The 19,579-nt window shown below is 48.3% G+C and overlaps 6 protein-coding genes across 6 annotated transcripts, besides 6 other annotated features; 4 read left to right on the forward strand and 2 right to left on the reverse strand.

Moving 5' to 3' along the window:
- Positions 1-94: part of a repeat region (Identified by RepeatMasker using a combination of RepBase library and repeat library created with RepeatScout) that runs on past the window's edge.
- A 233-nt stretch (positions 95-327) lies between these two features.
- Positions 328-761: a repeat region (Identified by RepeatMasker using a combination of RepBase library and repeat library created with RepeatScout).
- A 173-nt stretch (positions 762-934) lies between these two features.
- Positions 935-1,216: a repeat region (Identified by RepeatMasker using a combination of RepBase library and repeat library created with RepeatScout).
- Positions 1,217-1,388: 172 nt separating this feature from the next.
- UA08_08961 (hypothetical protein) lies at positions 1,389-4,511 on the forward strand (the record flags this gene model as incomplete). The annotated part of the gene is made up of 2 exons (XM_020264075.1): positions 1,389-1,944; positions 2,005-4,511. The coding sequence occupies 2 exons, from the start codon at positions 1,389-1,391 to the stop codon at positions 4,509-4,511; spliced, it is 3,063 nt and encodes a 1,020-aa protein (XP_020115790.1).
- A 731-nt stretch (positions 4,512-5,242) lies between these two features.
- Positions 5,243-5,644: a repeat region (Identified by RepeatMasker using a combination of RepBase library and repeat library created with RepeatScout).
- A 115-nt stretch (positions 5,645-5,759) lies between these two features.
- Positions 5,760-6,611: a repeat region (Identified by RepeatMasker using a combination of RepBase library and repeat library created with RepeatScout).
- Positions 6,612-7,052: 441 nt separating this feature from the next.
- Positions 7,053-7,300: a repeat region (Identified by RepeatMasker using a combination of RepBase library and repeat library created with RepeatScout).
- Positions 7,301-8,788: 1,488 nt separating this feature from the next.
- UA08_08962 (hypothetical protein) lies at positions 8,789-10,555 on the forward strand (the record flags this gene model as incomplete). The annotated part of the gene is made up of 1 exon (XM_020264086.1): positions 8,789-10,555. One exon carries the CDS (start codon positions 8,789-8,791, stop codon positions 10,553-10,555), a length of 1,767 nt encoding a protein of 588 aa, XP_020115791.1.
- A 2,252-nt stretch (positions 10,556-12,807) lies between these two features.
- Positions 12,808-14,144, reverse strand: UA08_08963 (hypothetical protein; the record flags this gene model as incomplete). Its single annotated transcript, XM_020264097.1, has 5 exons — positions 12,808-12,872; positions 12,930-13,272; positions 13,326-13,382; positions 13,433-13,639; positions 13,689-14,144. The coding sequence occupies 5 exons, from the start codon at positions 14,142-14,144 to the stop codon at positions 12,808-12,810; spliced, it is 1,128 nt and encodes a 375-aa protein (XP_020115784.1).
- A 957-nt stretch (positions 14,145-15,101) lies between these two features.
- Positions 15,102-15,999, forward strand: UA08_08964 (hypothetical protein; the record flags this gene model as incomplete). The annotated part of the gene is made up of 3 exons (XM_020264108.1): positions 15,102-15,375; positions 15,437-15,550; positions 15,626-15,999. 3 exons carry the CDS (start codon positions 15,102-15,104, stop codon positions 15,997-15,999), a joined length of 762 nt encoding a protein of 253 aa, XP_020115785.1.
- Positions 16,000-16,141: 142 nt separating this feature from the next.
- UA08_08965 (3'(2'),5'-bisphosphate nucleotidase) lies at positions 16,142-17,452 on the reverse strand (the record flags this gene model as incomplete). The annotated part of the gene is made up of 1 exon (XM_020264119.1): positions 16,142-17,452. One exon carries the CDS (start codon positions 17,450-17,452, stop codon positions 16,142-16,144), a length of 1,311 nt encoding a protein of 436 aa, XP_020115786.1.
- A 424-nt stretch (positions 17,453-17,876) lies between these two features.
- Positions 17,877-19,217, forward strand: UA08_08966 (hypothetical protein; the record flags this gene model as incomplete). Its single annotated transcript, XM_020263958.1, has 3 exons — positions 17,877-17,891; positions 17,982-18,133; positions 18,191-19,217. 3 exons carry the CDS (start codon positions 17,877-17,879, stop codon positions 19,215-19,217), a joined length of 1,194 nt encoding a protein of 397 aa, XP_020115787.1.
- Between the last annotated feature and the right edge of the window lie 362 nt (positions 19,218-19,579).

Raw genomic sequence — 19,579 nt, forward strand, 5'->3', positions numbered from 1 at the left:
AAATCCAGAGGGATACTGCTGGCAGGATCCCGTTGGGAAAAAACATTACAGGCTCAATACGCATCACTTGAAGCACCTCGTTGATATGGTAAAGAAAGTTTGCGCTCGGATCCTGCGGATGCGGCGGGGGACAAGGCTACGCGAGGCGCAGCAAAGTACAAGGCTGAACCTCAACTTCCAACAACGGAATCGTGTCCTCTTGACTGCAAATTTCCGTTTGTCTACGCCTTCATATCAATAGCTATGTTATGTAGCATGAACTGTTACCTCTACTAGCCGTTGACTATACAACTCGACGATGAGCCGACCGCGTCTTCTGCCAGCAACTTACACTGTGGCGTGGGTGTCTGCCCTGCCTCTCGAATCGGCAGCGGCGGTAGAGATGCTTGACGAAGAACACTGTGATCCTCGAAACCATGGTAGCAATATGGACCAATATGTCTTCGGCCGGGTAGGTAACCACAACATCGTGATGGCCTGTTTGCCGTCAGGCCGGATGGGAAACAACTCAGCTGCCGACGTCACAGGACGGCTTACAACCGCATTCCCGTCGATCAAGTTCGCTCTGATGGTGGGAATCGGCGGTGGAGTCCCAACAGCGAGTGCAGATATAAGACTCGGGGACGTTGTGGTCAGCCATCCGCACTTGCAGCATGGTGGCGTGGTCCAGTATGACTTCGGCAAGACTGGTCCAAACAGACAAGTACACAGAACAGGATTCATCAACGCACCGCCGAAGATGCTCCTCAATGCAATCGCAAAGCTGCGAGAAAACCATTACCGTCGTCTGAACAACGTCTCTGCGCATCTATCCGTTTTCGACCGGTTGGCACAATTCAGTCGAAACACAACAGGCCCTGATGTTCTTTTTCAAGCGGCATACGAGCATGATGGGGGAGACAACTGCGAGAGCTGCAACGATCAAATGATTATAGAACGGCCTAAGCGAGAGTCCAATGACGTGGTAATTCATTATGGCACAATTGCGTCGGGGAACCAGGTAATGAAGGACGGCGTGACCAGGGACAGGATCAGTATTGAACTCGGCGGAGTATTATGCTTTGAGATGGAGGGGGCCGGTCTAGCCTGTGCATTTCCATCCGCGGTGATTCGTGGCATCTGTGACTATGCCGACTCGCACAAGAATAAGAGTTGGCAGCCATATGCTGCCGCGACAGCGGCGGCAGTTGCCAAAGAATTGCTGCAGGTCGTTCCGGCAGAAGAGATATTCAAGACTAACATATCTGAGAGAGTAAGCGGTAGGTGTACTTGTCGTATTGCGACATGGTTGTACTGCTAATAAATACATGTTAGATGCCGAAAAGTACCGAGTCTCATTCAGTCTCAAAGGCATTCCTCGTGGTAGATATGCGGATAGGCCGGAAGAAATGAGACGTTTAGAACAAGTTCTTATACCACATAGACATGCTCGACCAGAAGACTATCGGCAACAAGTGGTAGTGCTGCATGGCCTTGGCGGAATAGGCAAGACTCAGCTTACCGCCGAGTTTGCCAGGAAGCACCAGGCTGCGTTCATGTCGGTATTCTGGTTAGACGGAAGCAGCGAAGATAGCCTAAAGCAAAGCATTGCTGATTGCGCAGGTCGTATTCCAGAAGGGCAGATTGCTGAGACAAGTAGGAAATACTCGTCTAGCACAAACGGTGACCTTAATGCTGTTATCGGTGATTTCATGGAGTGGCTGAGCAGGACGGAGAACAAGCACTGGCTGATTATATTTGATAACGTGGACCGCGACTACCAGCAAGAGACCGATATCGACGCCTATAATGTCAGCAACTACATACCCGATGTTGATCATGGATCGATTCTGATTACCACGCGGCTTGCGAACCTCCAACAGGTCGGCGAATCTCTGCAGTTAGGGGCGGTTGACATGAGCCAAGCGCAGGCTATCTTTCGAAAGTGGTACAACCAAGACATTGGTAAGGCAGTTTTAAGTACATCCCTAGTATTTGCATGGCGTTACTAATCGGAGCGTACAGATCCGAATGACAGCGACGAGCTACTTCGACTGCTTGAAGGACTACCTTTAGCCCTGGCCCAGGCGGCAACCTATATGAGCGAGACGGGGACGAGCTTCAGTACGTACACTAGGCTATACAAAGAGCAGTGGAAGGATCTGATGGAGGTTGAGAACACGGCATTGCTGAGAAGCTATGGGAACCGCAGCATAAGCACGACGTGGATGGTCTCATATAATGCGATACGCACCAAGAATGAGGGCGCAGCAAATCTTCTTCTGCTATGGGCTCACCTTGACCATAAAACACTGCCGTTCTGGATTCTCCAAGCTGGAGCACATAGGTCGAGTGCATTGGCTAACGACTTGTCGGCATGGCTGAGAGACGCCACCGATGATGAAGTGAAATTCTTGCAAGTAGTTCGACTTCTACGGAGCTATTGCTTGATTGAAAGCCTACCTGGGAGTTCGACCCACAGTACTCATCCTGTAGTGCACCAGTGGGCATTTCACATACAAGATGAACATCAACGAACAGAGCTATCACGACTAGCAGTTCTCGTGATTGGATATGCTGTTCCAGATATGCATGCTACAGAATATCACCAGAAACAGCGGCAGTTATTTCCACACGCCGAGTCTTGGATCGAAAGAATGGAGCGAGCAACAGCGGATACAATAATAGAAGTAAATAAGGAGGTATCATACGCACTACATAGGATGGGTATGCTATTATCGGATAGAGGAAACCTACTAAAGGCGGAGAAGATGTACCAGCGGGCGCTAGAAGGCAAGGAGAAGGCCTGGGGCCCTGATCATACATCGACACTGGACACCGTCAATAACCTGGGCCTTCTCTATGCTGACCAAGGGAAGCTGGCAGATGCTGAAAAGATGTATCAGCGGGCGCTAGAAGGCAAGGAGAAGGCCTGGAGCCCTGATCACACATCGACACTGGACACCGTTAACAACCTGGGCCTTCTCTATGCTGACCAAGGGAAGCTGGCAGATGCTGAAAAGATGTACCAGCGGGCGCTAGAAGGCAAGGAGAAGGCCTGGGGCCTTAATCATACATTGACACTGGACACCGTTAACAACCTGGGCCTTCTCTATGCTGACCAAGGGAAGCTGGCAGACGCTGAAAAGATGTACCAGCGGGCGCTAGAAGGCTATGAGAAGGCCTGGGGCCCTAATCACACATTGACACTCGACACCGTCAACAACCTGGGCATTCTCTATAAAAACCAAGGGAAGCTGGCAGACGCTGAAAAGATGTATCAGCGGGCGCTAGAAGGCAAGGAGAAGGCCTGGGGCCTTAATCACACATCGACACTCGACACCGTCAATAACCTGGGCCTTCTCTATGCTGACCAAGGGAAGCTGGCAGATGCTGAAAAGATGTACCAGCGGGCGCTAGAAGGCTATGAGAAGGCCTGGGGCCCTGATCATACATCGACACTGGACACCGTCAATAACCTGGGCCTTCTCTATGCTGACCAAGGGAAGCTGGCAGACGCTGAAAAGATGTATCAGCGGGCGCTAGAAGGCTATGAGAAGGCCTGGGGCCCTGATCACACATCGACACTGGACACCGTCAATAACCTGGGCCTTCTCTATGCTGACCAAGGGAAGCTGGCAGACGCTGAAAAGATGTACCAGCGGGCGCTAGAAGGCTACGAGAAGGCCTGGGGCCCTGATCACACATCGACACTCAACACCGTCAACAACCTGGGCCTTCTCTATGCTGACCAGGGGAAGCTGGCAGACGCTGAAAAGATGTACCAGCGGGCGCTAGAAGGCAAGGAGAAGGCCTGGGGCCCTGATCACACATCGACACTGGACACCGTCAATAACCTGGGCCTTCTCTATGCTGACCAAGGGAAGCTGGCAGATGCTGAAAAGATGTATCAGCGGGCGCTAGAAGGCAAGGAGAAGGCCTGGGGCCCTGATCACACATCGACACTGGACACCGTTAACAACCTGGGCATTCTCTATGCCAACCAGGGGAAGCTGGCAGACGCTGAAAAGATGTATCAGCGGGCGCTAGAAGGCTACGAGAAGGCCTGGGGCCCTAATCACACATCGACACTCGACACCGTCAACAACCTGGGCATTCTCTATGCCGACCAGGGGAAGCTGGCAGACGCTGAAAATATGTACCAGCGGGCGCTAGAAGGCTACGAGAAGGCCCTCGGGCCGGATAATATTCTATCGTACGTTCCTGCCCTTCATAACGCCTATAGCTATGGTATGCTCTTCGAGGATAAGGGCCGCTTAAGTGATGCAGAGTTAATGTACACAAGAGCACTTAGAGGGTATAAGCTTGTCTTTGGAACTAACTATCGCTGGTACCGGGCAGCCCAGGAGCGCCTTAAGAACTTGGAGACCTCTGAAGATTCTCGCTCTACCTCGCCAACAGCCGCTACTCGGCTTAATCGACATGTAACAGACATTTTACCAGTGGCAGGATCGGCAGCTGCTACAACATCAAAAGGACTTAGGCTTCTCAGGAAACTCAAGTTGAGATAAATCACACGCCCACGTACAGTAAATATACTATATAGTTAAAGTGGTTTAGAAGAATGGAAACAGGCTTGGGGTGTTGATAATTTTAAGTAGTTTCGGCTTGGTGGGATTTCCCGCATACCGGGGCGTCATCGGATCTTCATATTCCTAGCGTCCGCATAGCCATTGGCCTGACGGCCACAAGCTTGGCTTACTGGATGACATTTTGGAACACTAACAGGCTTTGAAATTAAATAATATTAGGTTGTGACACGAAAATCTTAAGTTCACGTGGACAAATCGATATATGTCGACTAGGTGGGCCTGTTTGTGCCGTTCCTATTGGCTTGCGACTGCCAGTCACCTTCGTTCCATGACAACACAGGACTTGCCATGCCGTTTTGCACTGGCCGTGATTGGTAATTGCGCAGGCACAAAGCTGATGATGAGTAGTAAGAGCTTAATGGTAGCGCTGTAGTGAAAGGTCATTGTTTCGCTACAACCACCATAAGAAGAACCACTTCGTTAGTTACTGCAATTGTCATGAAAATTTGAGTACCATGTGTAGCTTACCCAAATTTTAGTATTTTTACATTCTATACGGGTCTTAGATTACCCTAATATTGGTCTAAACTTAATATAGTGGGAGTGACGCTGAGAAAGAGTCAAAGAGTGTAAATCATGTAAAGCCAAACCTGCAAAGTGCTGTACCATGTGTAAATTCTCCAGTTGATGATTCCAGATTTGGACTCTTTTGTGACGGCCTAGTACGATTTGGCTTGGCGGCACGCGGTTACTGCGGAAGTACCCGCGGGCCACCTCCCATGGACGAATCACATGCAGGGAAGATGTGGGGCTAGATATGCCTTATGGGGATTACCCCATGTTTTGATTCACGCTGCAGATTGCCAGAGGATCTAAATAATATCAAGAAGGGCAAATGGCCTTCACCAGCCAGTATTCTACATTGTTGGAACCTTCCAGAAATCTAGATTACTAGGCACCGGCATACAACAGAGATAGCCCACAGGTATCCGGAGTAGAAGGAAGTATAAGTAGGAGGAAGGGGGCCGGTAGTTGTTCTTTTCTCTTCATCTTCTCTCCAGTTTAGTCTCTTCGTGTTTAGCGACCAAATAGATTTGGCATTGCATCGTCACATCTTTAATCAGTAATAGTTATCATTGAAAGATGAGCTACATGGGATCACAGGTGGAACCGTGCTTACGTGAAGAGCCTGAATTACAGTAAGGACTAGAGTCATATAATTTGAATTCATGGCTCTTCCGTTATTAGACCTGCGTGTCGGAAATGGCCTCTTGCGCTCTGCTCTCGCGCACTAACAGTATCAACACACCATTCCAGAAAATTCTCAAAACCGTGATCTGGATTGTCCTCAAAAATTTTCCAGTTTCGCCTGATGAAAGCCTTCAGCTCTGCAAAAAATTCTTTGATTGGGTTTAGATCCGGCGAGTATGGTGGCAAATACACAAGTTTAACTCCTACTCCCGAGCACATCTCTTCTATTTGATCTGAGTGATGAAAGGATGCGTTGTCCATAATAATAACAGATTTTGGCTCGGGCCATTTCCCACAGTGTTTAAGGAGCTTCTCAATAAGATCCTCGAATATTTCAGCATCTGTTGAACCCTGAAAGATACGAAAAAGAATAATACCATCGTGGGCATATGCAGGCAAAATCTGGTAGCGTCGGTCACGATGAAATTTGCGTACTTCAATTGGTGCCACTCCTAATGGCGACCAGCCTGTTCGTCTAAATCCTGCACGTTTATCATATCCTGACTCGTCCACAAACACCAGCTGATTTGTGCGAAATTCTGAAATATAATGGACATATTCATCTCGCAAGTCTTTATTGCGCTCTTTTGCTTTCTGTCGTGCGATCTTTTTAGACCAACCGATTAAGGCAAGGGTCCTGCTGATGGTGCTAATCGCCACATCTTTGTCAAATTCATCTGACAGAAAGACTGCCATCTCATCTAAATATGATGTCGGCTTTTCCAGGAGATGATCACACAACGCTTTCAGCATTATCGGCGTGATTATTCGCTGTTATTTAGGGCGGTTTGGCGGAGCTTTCGGATTTCCAAATAGTTCAAGGTTTGATACAGTTAGCTGCTCATCACTTCTTAGCATATCACATACCAGTTGCACTGTTGATCGTGCAAGGGGCGGTGCCATCTTATAGTACAAGGCTGTACTGTATTATGTTCTAGTAATTGGTGTAGAAGAAAGGAACGAAAGGGATTCGGAAATGACGAGGTACCCAAGTCCAGGCAGCGATACATGTAATTTACGGGCGTATCAAATCTGTGAATGCGCAATACCCCGGGGAGAAAATTACACGAGCTAGGGTTATTCCGGATCTAGCTATATATAGACTAGGAAATTTTTAGTGCTGTTTTAGAGGAAAGAGAAGAGAGTGTTAGTTGTTACTCTGCAAATGACTGTAACATGCGGAGATCACGGCCCGACGCCTGACGGGAACACGCAGGCGCTACGACTAATAGGGAATAGTCATCATAGTCCATAGATGGCATAGAATGGCTATGATTGATATGATGGAGGACAACTATATAAGAACACTCGTTAGCCATGTATTTAGTTTTCTTCTATCGTCTTGAATTAACTGAGGTGACTTAAGTATACGATCTTCCATTAATCAGGATATTCTATCTTGTTTATGAGACTTTCGTGTTTTACACACCTTTCGTACTCCAGGAGACTATCAACTTCGCCCGTTAATAGCTATACTGTACTCGACGGTGGTTCGACCGAAGTTTCCGACATTAAAGCGACACAGCACACTCAACCAGACCACATCACATACTACACGTGTTTCCTATAATCTACATCACTCAATTATCTTTGTGGTAGTTTGTCAACAGTAACTACAAGTGGGATTCGCGAACCAGTAGAAAGAGCAATAGGATGGTGCTAAGCATAGTCAATATCTCTACCAGATTATACAAATGCTGGCAAAGAAGATGATGCTATTACTATATGAAGGACTAAAATAGGCTTAGGGCTTGGTGCTTATACAGCTACAGACTAATAAATCTGCGCTTCACAGCTTTCTTGTGAGTGTAAAGATCGAAGGCTCATCACTATGTCCATGTGGGCAGAATACAGCGCATATGCTTATACACTATCCGCTCCATGCAGATCTACGTATAGAGATGCTCTACAAAGAAGCATGCAAAACCAATAACAAGAGGCTGCCCAATCGAAGGCGCCGCCGGCCACTAGGCTTCGATGCGTGTATGAATCAATCAATCAATCAACCAACCAACCAACCATTGATCAGGTCCTCGGACTGGCCGAGGCAGCAGTTCAAGATCCGAGTCAAAACATGCATTGACCGACACGAGGACTTGGGTCGCTGCGTCTCGGTAATGTAGAAGCAGGCATGACAGAAAAGAAAAGTCGGATGTCCATCGATCACTGGATAATTACCACTGTGTCTGAGTTCTCCTTATGCCAGTATTTGCGTCTTCATGATATGATTCGGCCTTAGCTTTTGCTAATGAAGTCCCTCGTGGCCTAAATACCGCTTGGCAACAACCTTGTGACGTGTATTGTTGCTCAGCCAATGAGATGGCATATGACAGCTGCAAACAGCCAGCGCGAGCGAAAAAAAAAAAAAAAAAAAAGGGAAAGAAAGTTGGTCGACTTCATCTTTTGTTGGACTGACGTCCGGGCCCGCTTTTTCTTATCGCGGCCCAATCAGAGCAGGCGGTTTAGTTATAGTGGCAACAAAATGTCTCCCGAGAAGCCGCCGGGAGAGAAACAACTCAAGACTTCAATGGACTGTCGAACGAAGGGGAGGTCGGTGGCGTGAACAGCATTGCGTGAGTCGTCGCGAATCATCGTTCCATCAGGGAGCCACGAAGCTTGTTATTTTGTCTTCCTTTTTCGAGCCACTGCTGCACCGTCGCTCTTCCGCAATTCGTGGCATAACGCGATTAGACGAGTTGAGTGATTTCTTCTGCAACGCGAATCTTTGAGTGTTGTATTCGATCGCCTACATATACGCTATCTGTCAAGCACTTCTTGGTACAACGCCTTGCAAATCCGGAAGAACGGCCTGTACCGGGGACATAGTGGAAGGCGAAGTTCGTTCAATTGGCATGGCAATCACCTTGAATGCTGGGGACGTGGCTGGGCCTGGGCCAAGTGAGTTAAAAGGATCCGAGACGCACCGTTTGCGGGTGGAGGAAATTTCAGGCAACGTGGACTTTGCTTCTAATGGCACCAACTCACTGAAAGCATCGACAATAAAAATGGAAGCTTCGTCAGAGCCGGCAAACCGTCGGAAAAGGGTGCTCATGTCGACAGAGAGTGCCTTTGCTGCGAATTTTCTGCCACCCCTTCTCCGCAGTTCCGACATCGAGCTTCGCCTGATTACCGACGAAGAATCCTCGGCCATATTGACCGGCGCAACCAAGGTGCCGCATTACATGGACTCGGTTGATAGCCATACATTTGATAACAAGACTGGATCACGCAGATGGTTGAGAGCCAAGGCGGCTGAGTTATGCGAATGGGCTGATCTCCTCATCGTAGCCCCGATTGACGCCGGGACGCTGGGATCCATGTTATATGGTCTCACACACACGTTGACACTTTCTCTGCTTCGAGGGTGGGACTTGAAGAAGCCTGTATTACTTGTGCCTGGCATGACCGTGTCGGAGTGGACGAACCCACTGACTAAACGACAACTGGAGGAACTCGCGCGTTCTTGGCCGTGGATTATAAGAATATCGCCTCTGCTATGGAGTCTCACTGGGCCGGAGGAATTGGCACAGCAGCCATGGGAGGGGAAGCACCTTTTTGAAGAATTACTCCGGAAGACTGTTGGGTTGAATTCCATCTCAATTGGAAAGATTGCAAACGAGCTAAAACAAGATGATGCCGCCAAGGAAAAACATGAGTCTACAGGCAACAGCAGTTCAATCGCTATCGCCAAACTTGCTCAGCAGGCTGCCAAGAAGCGCGATGAATTACAGAGCGGACGCCCAAAGTCATTGCCTCTAGAGCTGTGGCTGAACATTTTCGAAGACCACCTGAAAGACTGGGAAATTGCGAAAGCAGTGGGAATCCCAACAAGGCTTCCTGTTCCGAAGGAGTGGCAACCTCATATTTTGAAGATGTCTGCCCCCCCCTCGCTTGAGTACACAATTCTTCGGGGATCATTCACAGCTATCACTTCGAAGATTAATGAACTTACGCCGTACACGCCTTTGCCGAATCTCGCATGCCATTTGATTTTCAAATTCTCCCGCACCGATATCCTGACATACCTACTGGAAAAACATCCCAGTTTATACAGCACAACCACCCGATTTACAAATTTACCATATCTCGCCTCGGCCATTTATGGCAACCCGGCTATTCTGACTTGGTGGCGCGACTATTCCGACTCATCAACAAAGGTGCATAGCGCGGACGCCATGGATGGAGCTTCCCGAGCCGGACATATCAGCGTTCTGGATTGGTGGCTCTCGTCCGGTTTGCCACTGCGATATACGGAGCGTGCCTTGGAGTCAGCCAGTGCCGAAGGACGCGTTGAAGTGCTAGAATGGTGGAAGAATGCATCTTTAAGCGCATCATCCTCGTCATCAGATGCGATTCCTCTAAAAGTCGGAAAATCGGTGCTTCTCGCCGCTCAATCTGGGAAAACACAATCCCTCGCCTGGTGGGACGCATCCGGCATACCGTACACGCACTCCGAGTCCGTGGCACGCATCGCCAGCACATACGGCCACATCCACGTCTTGCAATTATGGCACCGTCTCAAAGGCGCGAAAATGATATTCGACAACCAAGTGCTTGTTGGGGCCACACGGAGCGGGCACGACGATGTCCTCGAATGGTGGCGCACCAGCGGGTTGCGTGTCGAATTCAAGACTTGCGATATCGAAGAGGCCCTGGAAGATGCTGACCCGTCGTCTGGTGCTGAGCAGCGTGTTCGTCAGTGGTGGGCGCGCAATGGGCTCAATCTTGGCGTGGGTACGAGTGAATGGATGAAAGTGAAGGTGTTGAGTTGATTGTACTGCTTCATTTGATCTTTAAAACATACATACGTATATATACCCCGATTTTTGTTTATTATCTTCGGAAGCATGAACGGAATTGTCAACATGGACATGACATAGCATTTTGGGTAGTTAGTGGGCTTTGCACCGATAATTGGACAATGGGATTGATTTTACTATGGAATTAGGGTGAGTACACCTTTTCCTCTTACCTCCTAAGAAATGAACATTACAAGGCATATCCGGTGTTCACCCGTATATGAAACCTTACCAGCTATTTGGCTTGGGCGAGGTCCCCCGATGACTATCAAATTGCTTAAATCGGATTTACAATATTACCTAGCAATGTCTATCGCGTATTATTGCCGAATAGCCATTTCCTGATAAGGCAATCTTCTACTTTCTCCTTTGTTTTGCTTGAATCTTGACCGAGTCCAGCAATGCATATAAGCCTTCTCCTTTGATTAACACTATGGCATTTTCAACACACAATAAGAAGACCTCTTAGGGGGCGTGAATCGATATACCGGGTAGTGAATTTGATTTAGTAACGAAGAGCTTTCCAGTACATAATCCGTTTGACTATTCATTAATCAAATGCCGTTCACACTCATATTACGATAATATAGACCGAGACCAATACAGATCTCGGGAGGCCTTCCTTTCGTCATAGCGCCAGGTTCTGCTGTACGATCGGATGCGAAAGTAACTGATACATGCATGTAGATGGTGGCGCCCACGAACAGACACCGAGTGCATTGCTCATCAATCAAATAGCCACGTATGACGAGACGCGGCTTGATTGTGACCAGTTCGGCGATATTGCCCATCATCTCCTTTATAAAGCAAGTCGATGCCAACTAGGTGGATCTGAGGTGGATTGTAGTGAGGACTGTAGTGAGGACTGTCTGTAATCGGAAGCGTTCCATCCTAGAAGTTGAAGCCTGTCATGTTCTGAACCTCTTTGGTCTGCTGAGTCTCGACGATCGCGTCATCACATGGAAGTATGGTCTATCCGACCAGAATTCAGTATTGCAGTGGGTACAAAAGTATATCGCTGCATATGGAGGCGATACTGACAATGTCAGCGTCTTCGGCCAGTCAGCAGGTGGGAGCGTCAGTCATGGATCTGATAGCTTCACCGAAGGCTCGGGGGCTATTCAAAAGCACTATTCCACAGTCCTTCGATGGAAATGTCGTCGACCGAATTTCATTTGCGACCTTTTTGTCTCCTTATTTGGAAACCTTATGTCCTGCCGGTCTCTCGCCCGAGTGTCTGCAGCAATTCCCTGCAGAAATCCTACTCAATATCCGCGTAGAATATTGGTCCTGGAACATAGTTATCGACAACTTGTACATCTTCGATCAGCCAATTCACTTGTAAGTGAGGGAAATGTAAACCCGGCCAACGTGCTTATTGCGCTTCAAGCCTGATGAGGCTCAGTCTCTTATCCCGGAGCGCTGCAATAGCCTCCTCCGACTTCTGTGATCTGCCTGAGTACTATACCGACGATTACAATGCCGTCAACGTCGGCACTGATGGCTTTGTAATATATCACGTCGAAGAACTTTTTGTCGCCGCTGCTTCTTTTTCCTTCTCATATCAGTCATCAAAGCAAACCCCTTCAACAGTCTGTGGACATATGCCCACCAGCGCGCCTACGCACCAAGCTACCATAGCTATTATGACCTCTGCACATTCCCAGTGAGAGAACCAGACACCCCATACTACCGCATTTATTAAAAAGACTTCCGAGGTTGTATCAAGTATTTGGCACACATTACATCTTTCACCAGCCCGTAATAGCCAATGAGGACATATATTATACCAATGTAGTACAGGACATCTGGACTGCGTTTGCAAAGACAGGCAACCGAAGCCTAGACCTGGAATGTTTGGAAACGAGAGGGTATGATTCGTCACTAGAAGTGTTTGAAAGATTTAAGTATGAAAAACTCAGCGAAATAACTAGGTTGCGAATTTGCAGTAGCCGAGGCCTTTGTATGCGGATTTTGCCTGATCAGGGAGTATTGTCGTCTTTTTGGGGATAACCTTCTAGTCATTTTTCTAAAATTTTGGATAAAATTATTGCTCGACTAAGGTGTATAGATGGTAAGCATTATTGGCAAATAAGTACATACAAAACGTATAATTATCTTTAGATCATAGGTTTAGGAAACAAATGCCCAAGTTCCCAACGCCGTCATTTGCACAACATATCTATATAGTAGTCGGAGGAGAATGTCGGAGGTAATTGGATTGTTTAGAAAAACGCTGGAAAGTTCAAGGGAGTCAAATATGAAAGCGCTCTGTAGACGAGAGCGAAACCTGGAATCGGGAAGCGTTAAAAGATATTACTTTCGATGCCGGCGGGAAGCGACTTACCTGCAAAGGCAAACGTTACTGCTGCGACTTTGGGGTTTTGAACCGCAATAACAGATAAAAGCAAAGAGAATGCAGTCCAAGCTGAAATCTTGATCCCAAAGAGGCCGTCAAGATGTTGTAGGTCGTTGAATCTGTCCGCTGTTTCCTCCAAGATAGTCTCAAGGTTGGCTGCGCGAGTAGTGAGCTTTTCGAGTATCGCAAACACCACTTTGGCGCTCGCGCCTAGAGCCTCTTGAGCCTGGGCCTGTGATTCAATGGCTCTGGCATGCACGGTTTGAGTTTTGAGCAGTTCTCTTGCCTGCACCTCAGATTTATTCAGGTGCGTTTCAAATGCGTGTAAGCGCTGTGATGTGATTAGATACGTTGGACAAGATCCGAACATACGGAACAACGAACCTCTAGAATAAGCGTTTCTTGCTGGTAGATTGTTGCAAAACGTCCGACCAACCATTCCTGTAACCATCTTAGCAAGATAATCAACCACATTCGATTTGATTGAATACCAGAGCTCCATCCACACCAGCGATCCTCTCCTGAAGATTGTTCAGCGAAGATTGCACCGAAAGGGCTAGCTGTTGGTTGGATTCGATGTCCCTTGTATCTTTGTCGTGCAAATCTTTCAACTCAATATTGCGGCGTTCGGCATGGGTGTATATTTCGTTTATTTGATCTCGTAGATGGGAAATGTCTGTGACGGAAAGTCGCATCCCCTGTACTAGTTAGCTATAGGTTCGCGCGATTGAATCGTATGTCGCATACCTGGCTTAGGGAAGTACTGTCTATTTCGACGTCTCTTAGGTGTGAAAGGGCCTTTGAAACGCTGGCACCTACAGCGCTTTCGAAGTCATGGAGAAGACTGGTGAATAAGGTTTTCAACCGACTGCGGTCTTCCTGAAGCTCCGTTGTTAGCTGATTTCTTAGCTTGTATACTGTTTCCACAAAGGCCTTGTGTTGAGCATTCTCAGAAACAGCATCGCGCAAGGCAGAATTGATGCTCGCCGTGTTTTTTGCGAGAGACAGGTGTAGGTTGAGTAGTTCCTCCTTCTCTGTTTCAACGCGTGCCGCCTGGCATATTACAATGGCATTCTGTCTACTATTGCTGTAACTTGTCCACCATTGAGGCCTTGATTCAAGTCCGCTGAGGCATTTTTCCACAACGCCGGGTGGAAAGTCATCTGCGGCATCCGCCAGATCCACTGAGGACTCGTTGTGCATTCTGTCAGGTGTAATTTGGATCGAGGAGCATGATAGGGGAATCAAGGCACCAGCTCCCGAAAGCTCACAAAGAGCAAGTCTTGCAGCGTATATTGACTTTACTCGGTCAAGAGTCTTTGCTATTTCAGTTGCTTCATGGCTTTCGGAACTGCGAAGGCCCTGACAAGATGTGAGGAGGTTCAGGGCGGCAATTCGACTGCACGATGAGGAAGATTTCATCGATTCGAGGAGTTGAACAGCACTGGAAAAGACACTATCATGTTGGTTTGACTTTGATTGGATCAGATTCACTAGATCAGGGCTTTCTATCGACTTTCTTGAACCTGCTATAGTTTCTGGTTAGCCTTAGAAGAACTTTCGCACCGGTGGATCGTAGCGGTTACCCTTTCGCATAGAAGCTGGGTAAAGATCGATGAACGACGACCTTGCAAAAGTCGCCAGAGAACAAAGGATGACATATAAGAGCCACGGCAACATATTCGTCGTTATTAATGTGACTGACAGCCAGAAAATGAAGGCTCCTTGTCAGATGGCTAGGTTAATACGGAAAGTGTATTGATCTGGGTCTCCAGGCGAGATCATGTACGAGTAAGATGGAGATGGTAGAAGAGAAGTGGCAAGTGTGTAAAGCGAAGGAGATGTTTTGGTCGAGGAGGGCTTGTTAAGCAGTAAAGGGAAGGTGAGGTTCACGAGGAAGGAGGCGGCGAGTCCGTCTTCCAAAGGGCCATCCTGCGCTGCATTTAGTACGGGCATTTTCTTCAGCTGCGATGCCTCGGAGGGCGCTTCTTTCAAGCGAATTAGACATTCAAGACAGACAATTCGAGCAGTTGTGTACTCATTGGCAGTCAATTGTACGGTTGTTTACGGCGGAGAGAGTCACGTGATGTATTCCGAGCCAGTCAAAAGAGAAATTCTGACGATCTTCGGAGGCCAACGAAGTTTCCAGCATCAGCTACCATGTCTTGCGCCGCCTCGCAACGCTGCCTGGTGCAGCTTTTACGCGAGCCAGGTCGGTCGAAATCGGTTCCCGCGTTTCTTGTTCCAGCTCTTTCTCAGCCATTGAGGGCACGATGCTTCTCAACCACGCCTCCCGCCCGTTCTCGTGTCGGCGGTGCGCCCGTCTCAGTTCCCCCAGAGGTCAGCTTGAAACTCATTGATCTTCCGCAGACCCAGGTCCGCGGGAAATCAAAAGAGGCTGCAAAGCTGGCTATTGAGGTCAATGGCCCGTTAGGTTCGTTTCCTGCATCGCTACTTTCGCCATGATCTTCTGCTCAGTAATGAATCTGGAATAGGCCAAATGACACTGAACATCCCTCCGTTTGTCAATATCAACCACGACGAGACTGCGAGAAAAGCCACGATTTCTGTTCAGGATACGGAAATTCCTCATCAACGGGCTATGTGGGGTATGTCTTTTGGTTTTTCTTCGAATCATATTGCACAAATACGAGATCTGACAGAGTGTTTCTATTATCATGCAGGAACGACACGCGCTCATCTGCAGAATTACATCCTCGGCGTGTCTGAAGGCCACATTTGCATTCTGAGTTTGGTGGGTGTTGGTTACAGGGCGACTGTTGAGCCAACTGCAACCACCGTGACTTCGGAGTATCCAGGCCAACAATTCGTATCCTTGAAGGTTGGATACTCACATCCGATTGAGCTGGGCATTCCAAAAGGCGTTAAAGCTTCGACTCCACAACCGACTAGGATCTTGCTCGAGGGTATTGACAAAGAGGTCGTGACTCAATTTGCCGCTGAGATCAGGGCGTGGAGGAAACCAGAACCATATAAGGGCAAGGGTATCTTCGTGAACGGTGAGACGATCCGTCTCAAAAATAAGAAGATCAAATAGTCGACTCGAGTTTCACTTCTGTTGTGCGTTTCTTCTTGGATGTATATTTACTCATGGTATCTGCTTTACGTTTCATTCACATGTATTTTAGATTTCTCCGTCCCATACGTATGGTCTTTTTTCTTACTGGATCGACAATCCTCTATTTCAAGTTTAGGACAATCTGCACCGCATCTATAACTTGATCTTGAAGAGCAACCGGGGCAGCCACAACACCCTTGTTGTCCTTCAGGGTCCTTCCCTTGGTAAAATCAAGCCGTTTGCCATAGATGTCGGTCACTTGGCCGCCAGCTTCGCGAACAAGCAGGTCACCAGCTGCATGATCCCAAATCTTTTCTTGGTAATCTTTCTTTACAGGTAGGCGGAGATAGATATCCCCGGCACCCCGAGCAATCGAGCAATACTTGGCCTGAGAATCCAATCGCACGCTTGGGGCACTGATGCCAAGGCGCTGCGCGACTGCAGCGTTGTCACCTTGGTTGGAATGAGCAGCCTCAACGCCCTCACAGAACACAGCGTGAGAGACGTCTGGGACTGGGCGCATATGAATGGGCTTGCTTGGTGAAAGTCCGGCACTTGTCAGAGGTCGGCTCACGGCTCCTTCCCCCTGGACTGCAGAGAAGAGGACGCCTTTGCCATCTTCGTCTGACTGTTGACTGCCGATACCGACGGTGAGAGACTCGGAGTCATCGACTGGAAGATTGGGGCATCCAATGACGCCTACCTTCACGTCGCCATCGACTATCAAGGCAAGACAGACGGCGTATTGCCCGCCTCGCAAGAAGCCCTTTGTACCATCGATGGGATCCAATGCCCAAATACGACCCTTTGACCCGCCGAGGGATTTTCCCTGATCGATCACAGCCATCATTGCTTCCTCATTCTCTAATGAGCCACCGAGTAGTTCATCACTAGGCTGGTCATTCAATTTGATATCTTTCACCAAGTCCCAGATCTCTGATCGCAAAGCTGAATCCTGTCTCAGTTCACTCGACTCTTCCTCTGCTACGATCTCGTCCTCGGGGAAATTCTTTGAAATGGCTTGAATTATTAGGGCCTGGGCGCCGAAATCGCCTTTTGTCACTGGCGACTTGTCGTCCTTGGACAATTCTCCTTTGGCCTTCTCGTGAAAGACTTTTTTCGTAAGCAGCGTGGCCCGTTGGACAGCAAGTTCGGCGACTCGACGTTCGTGTTCGTAAGTCATATCTGCAGCAATGCTGGAGGAGAATCGGAGGTGGCAGAGAATCGCGGAGAGACGGAGTCGATAGCCAGCGATGACGCTTGAGGCCAGGATGAGCTTGCGACTAACGGCTGTCTTAGTGCCGCAATTTAAGAGAACGCTCTGAGCAGGTGAAAATCTTTGGCAGAGCAGAAGGAAGACAAATGCCACAGCTTGACGACGGCTGCCAGGAAAAAGCGTGGATTTCCCGAAGAGGACTAGTATGGCCACCATGGCCAATCAGCAGTCTCCAGAAGCATCGTTGTCCCGCACTAAGCCGAATTAGAGCAAGCGCAAGGGCCGGCGGGGTCGATGACGGCAGTGGTGTTTGTCGCGATCAGCCAACTATTTCCTCGCTCTTCCTTCCAGCTGCTACTCTATGTTTTGAGCTCTCGCGTTGAACTAGGAGCCTCGCCGTGCCTTGCCATCCTCTGTCGTCAGCCTGTGTCGCGTGTCTTAACTGGAGTGTCTCCTACGATTAGTACGTGTTCGGTTTTGACGCAGCGTCGTGCCTGATAAGCGATTGGGACATTATCCTCTCCAGATGCTCTGACCTGCCTTCTATGCTTTGATTTGTCACTTACCCGTTTGATTATACACTGCCCGGTGGCTGTATGTACGGTGGATATCTACAACTTCGACTCGGATATCATCCACCATGTTCAAATCAGACGTTAGTGAAGCAACCCACAGTTGCCATGTCTCCCCCCGTTCTGATGAAAAGAGGAGAAGTATTCGGGCACCTCGCTGATTCAGTCTCTAGAAACCGTACACAGCCGTCACTGTGCAGATCGAGAGTTTGACGAGCGAGCAGTATGAAGTCGATGACTCTAGTGGGATAGTTGATTTGATAGAGGTAGTCCAGATACAGGCAACTGGACCGTCTGAAGCTAGTCGTGCGTTGCGGAAAAAGCTGTGGGTTTGAAACATCTGACAGTAACATAACCTGCTCTAATATGAATGCACACGTAGGAAATACGGCAATCTCCACCGACAGCTTCGGGCGTTGACGATCTTGGATTTCCTCATCCAGAATGCAGGCGAACGATTTTTGCGTGGATTCGCCGACGAACCGCTACTCGAGCGCCTTCGAATCGCCGCTACAGATCCAGTCTCGGACCCGGAAGTGAGAAAGAAATGTCAACAACTCTTTGGACAGTGGGCGGCAACTCACAAGGACACTCCGGGCATGAGTAGAATCACGACTCTTTACAAGCAGCTTCCAAAGAGAAAGCAGCCGGCGCAGCAGGCTCAGGCGAAAGTGCTTAGGGAAACCGAACCCACCACAGAGGTGCCGATGGGTCACTCTGCCTCAATCTCAGTAGGACAAGGACCTTCGACGCCATTGACTTCTCCCAAGTCTAAAAAGTCCAAACGCTCGTCGACGGTGTTTAGCTCATCGAGCTCAAAAAGCCACAAAAGGTCTAATACCAACACCAAACCCTTTAATATGGAAAAGGAAAAACCTGAGATCCTCCAAACGATTGCATCTGCATCAGTCGCCAGTACAAATCTTCAAAACGCGTTAAAGCTGGTGAACCGAGAGACGCACCGAGTAAGCGAGGATGAAGAAGTCATGGCGCAGTTTGGGAAATGCAAGCATCTTCGACACCAGATCTTACGCTACATTCAGAATATCGAAAGTGGTGACCTCCTTGGTAGCCTGATCCATGCCAACGAAGAACTTGTTACTGGGTTGATGGCATTTGAAGTACTTGACAAGAGCTTGGACTATGATAGCGACAGCGAAGACGACGAAATCCACTTCCGCGGCATCGACGAAGGTTTCTCCGGTATATCAATTGGACCTCCTAAACCTCCTCGTCCACCTAGACCGACAAGCATACCGGGCTTTCCTGGTAACAACAAAGCGTCGCCTTTCAACCTGAACGAACTAGAAAGTGCAAGCGAATCAGAGGAGGATGATGAAAACAATCCCTTTGGAGATAGAAACGAAGTGCCAACTCCAAGCCTCGAAAGACATCAGCCGGCCTGGTAAATTAAATGTTTTGAGATTGCAAGGGGGAAAAAAAAAACGCGAGGCATTATCTAACAGTCTTCTAGGAGGGTGGTTTGACGGGCCTAAGTATGTCCACTCTTACACAACCGTTCAGAGAACTCAAACCTACCTACATCACCACGCACGATATACCCTACTTTCTGTGAACCTACACACTGCAATAGCGGCTTTCTATTCTTGCTACGTTGATGTCACCCAATGTGGTTATTGTAATGTTTGTTGCATTTGACATGATCTTGGGGGCCTGAGTCATCTTGTTGGCGGTGAATCATTTCTGAGACTTTCATAACATAGTTCGAGCAATCCTAAGGCAAGCAAATATAATCAATAATATTATATAC

The sequence above is a fragment of the Talaromyces atroroseus genome, assembly GCF_001907595.1.
Source record: "Talaromyces atroroseus strain IBT 11181 chromosome Unknown scaffold_17, whole genome shotgun sequence".
NCBI classification, from domain to species: domain Eukaryota; kingdom Fungi; phylum Ascomycota; class Eurotiomycetes; order Eurotiales; family Trichocomaceae; genus Talaromyces; species Talaromyces atroroseus.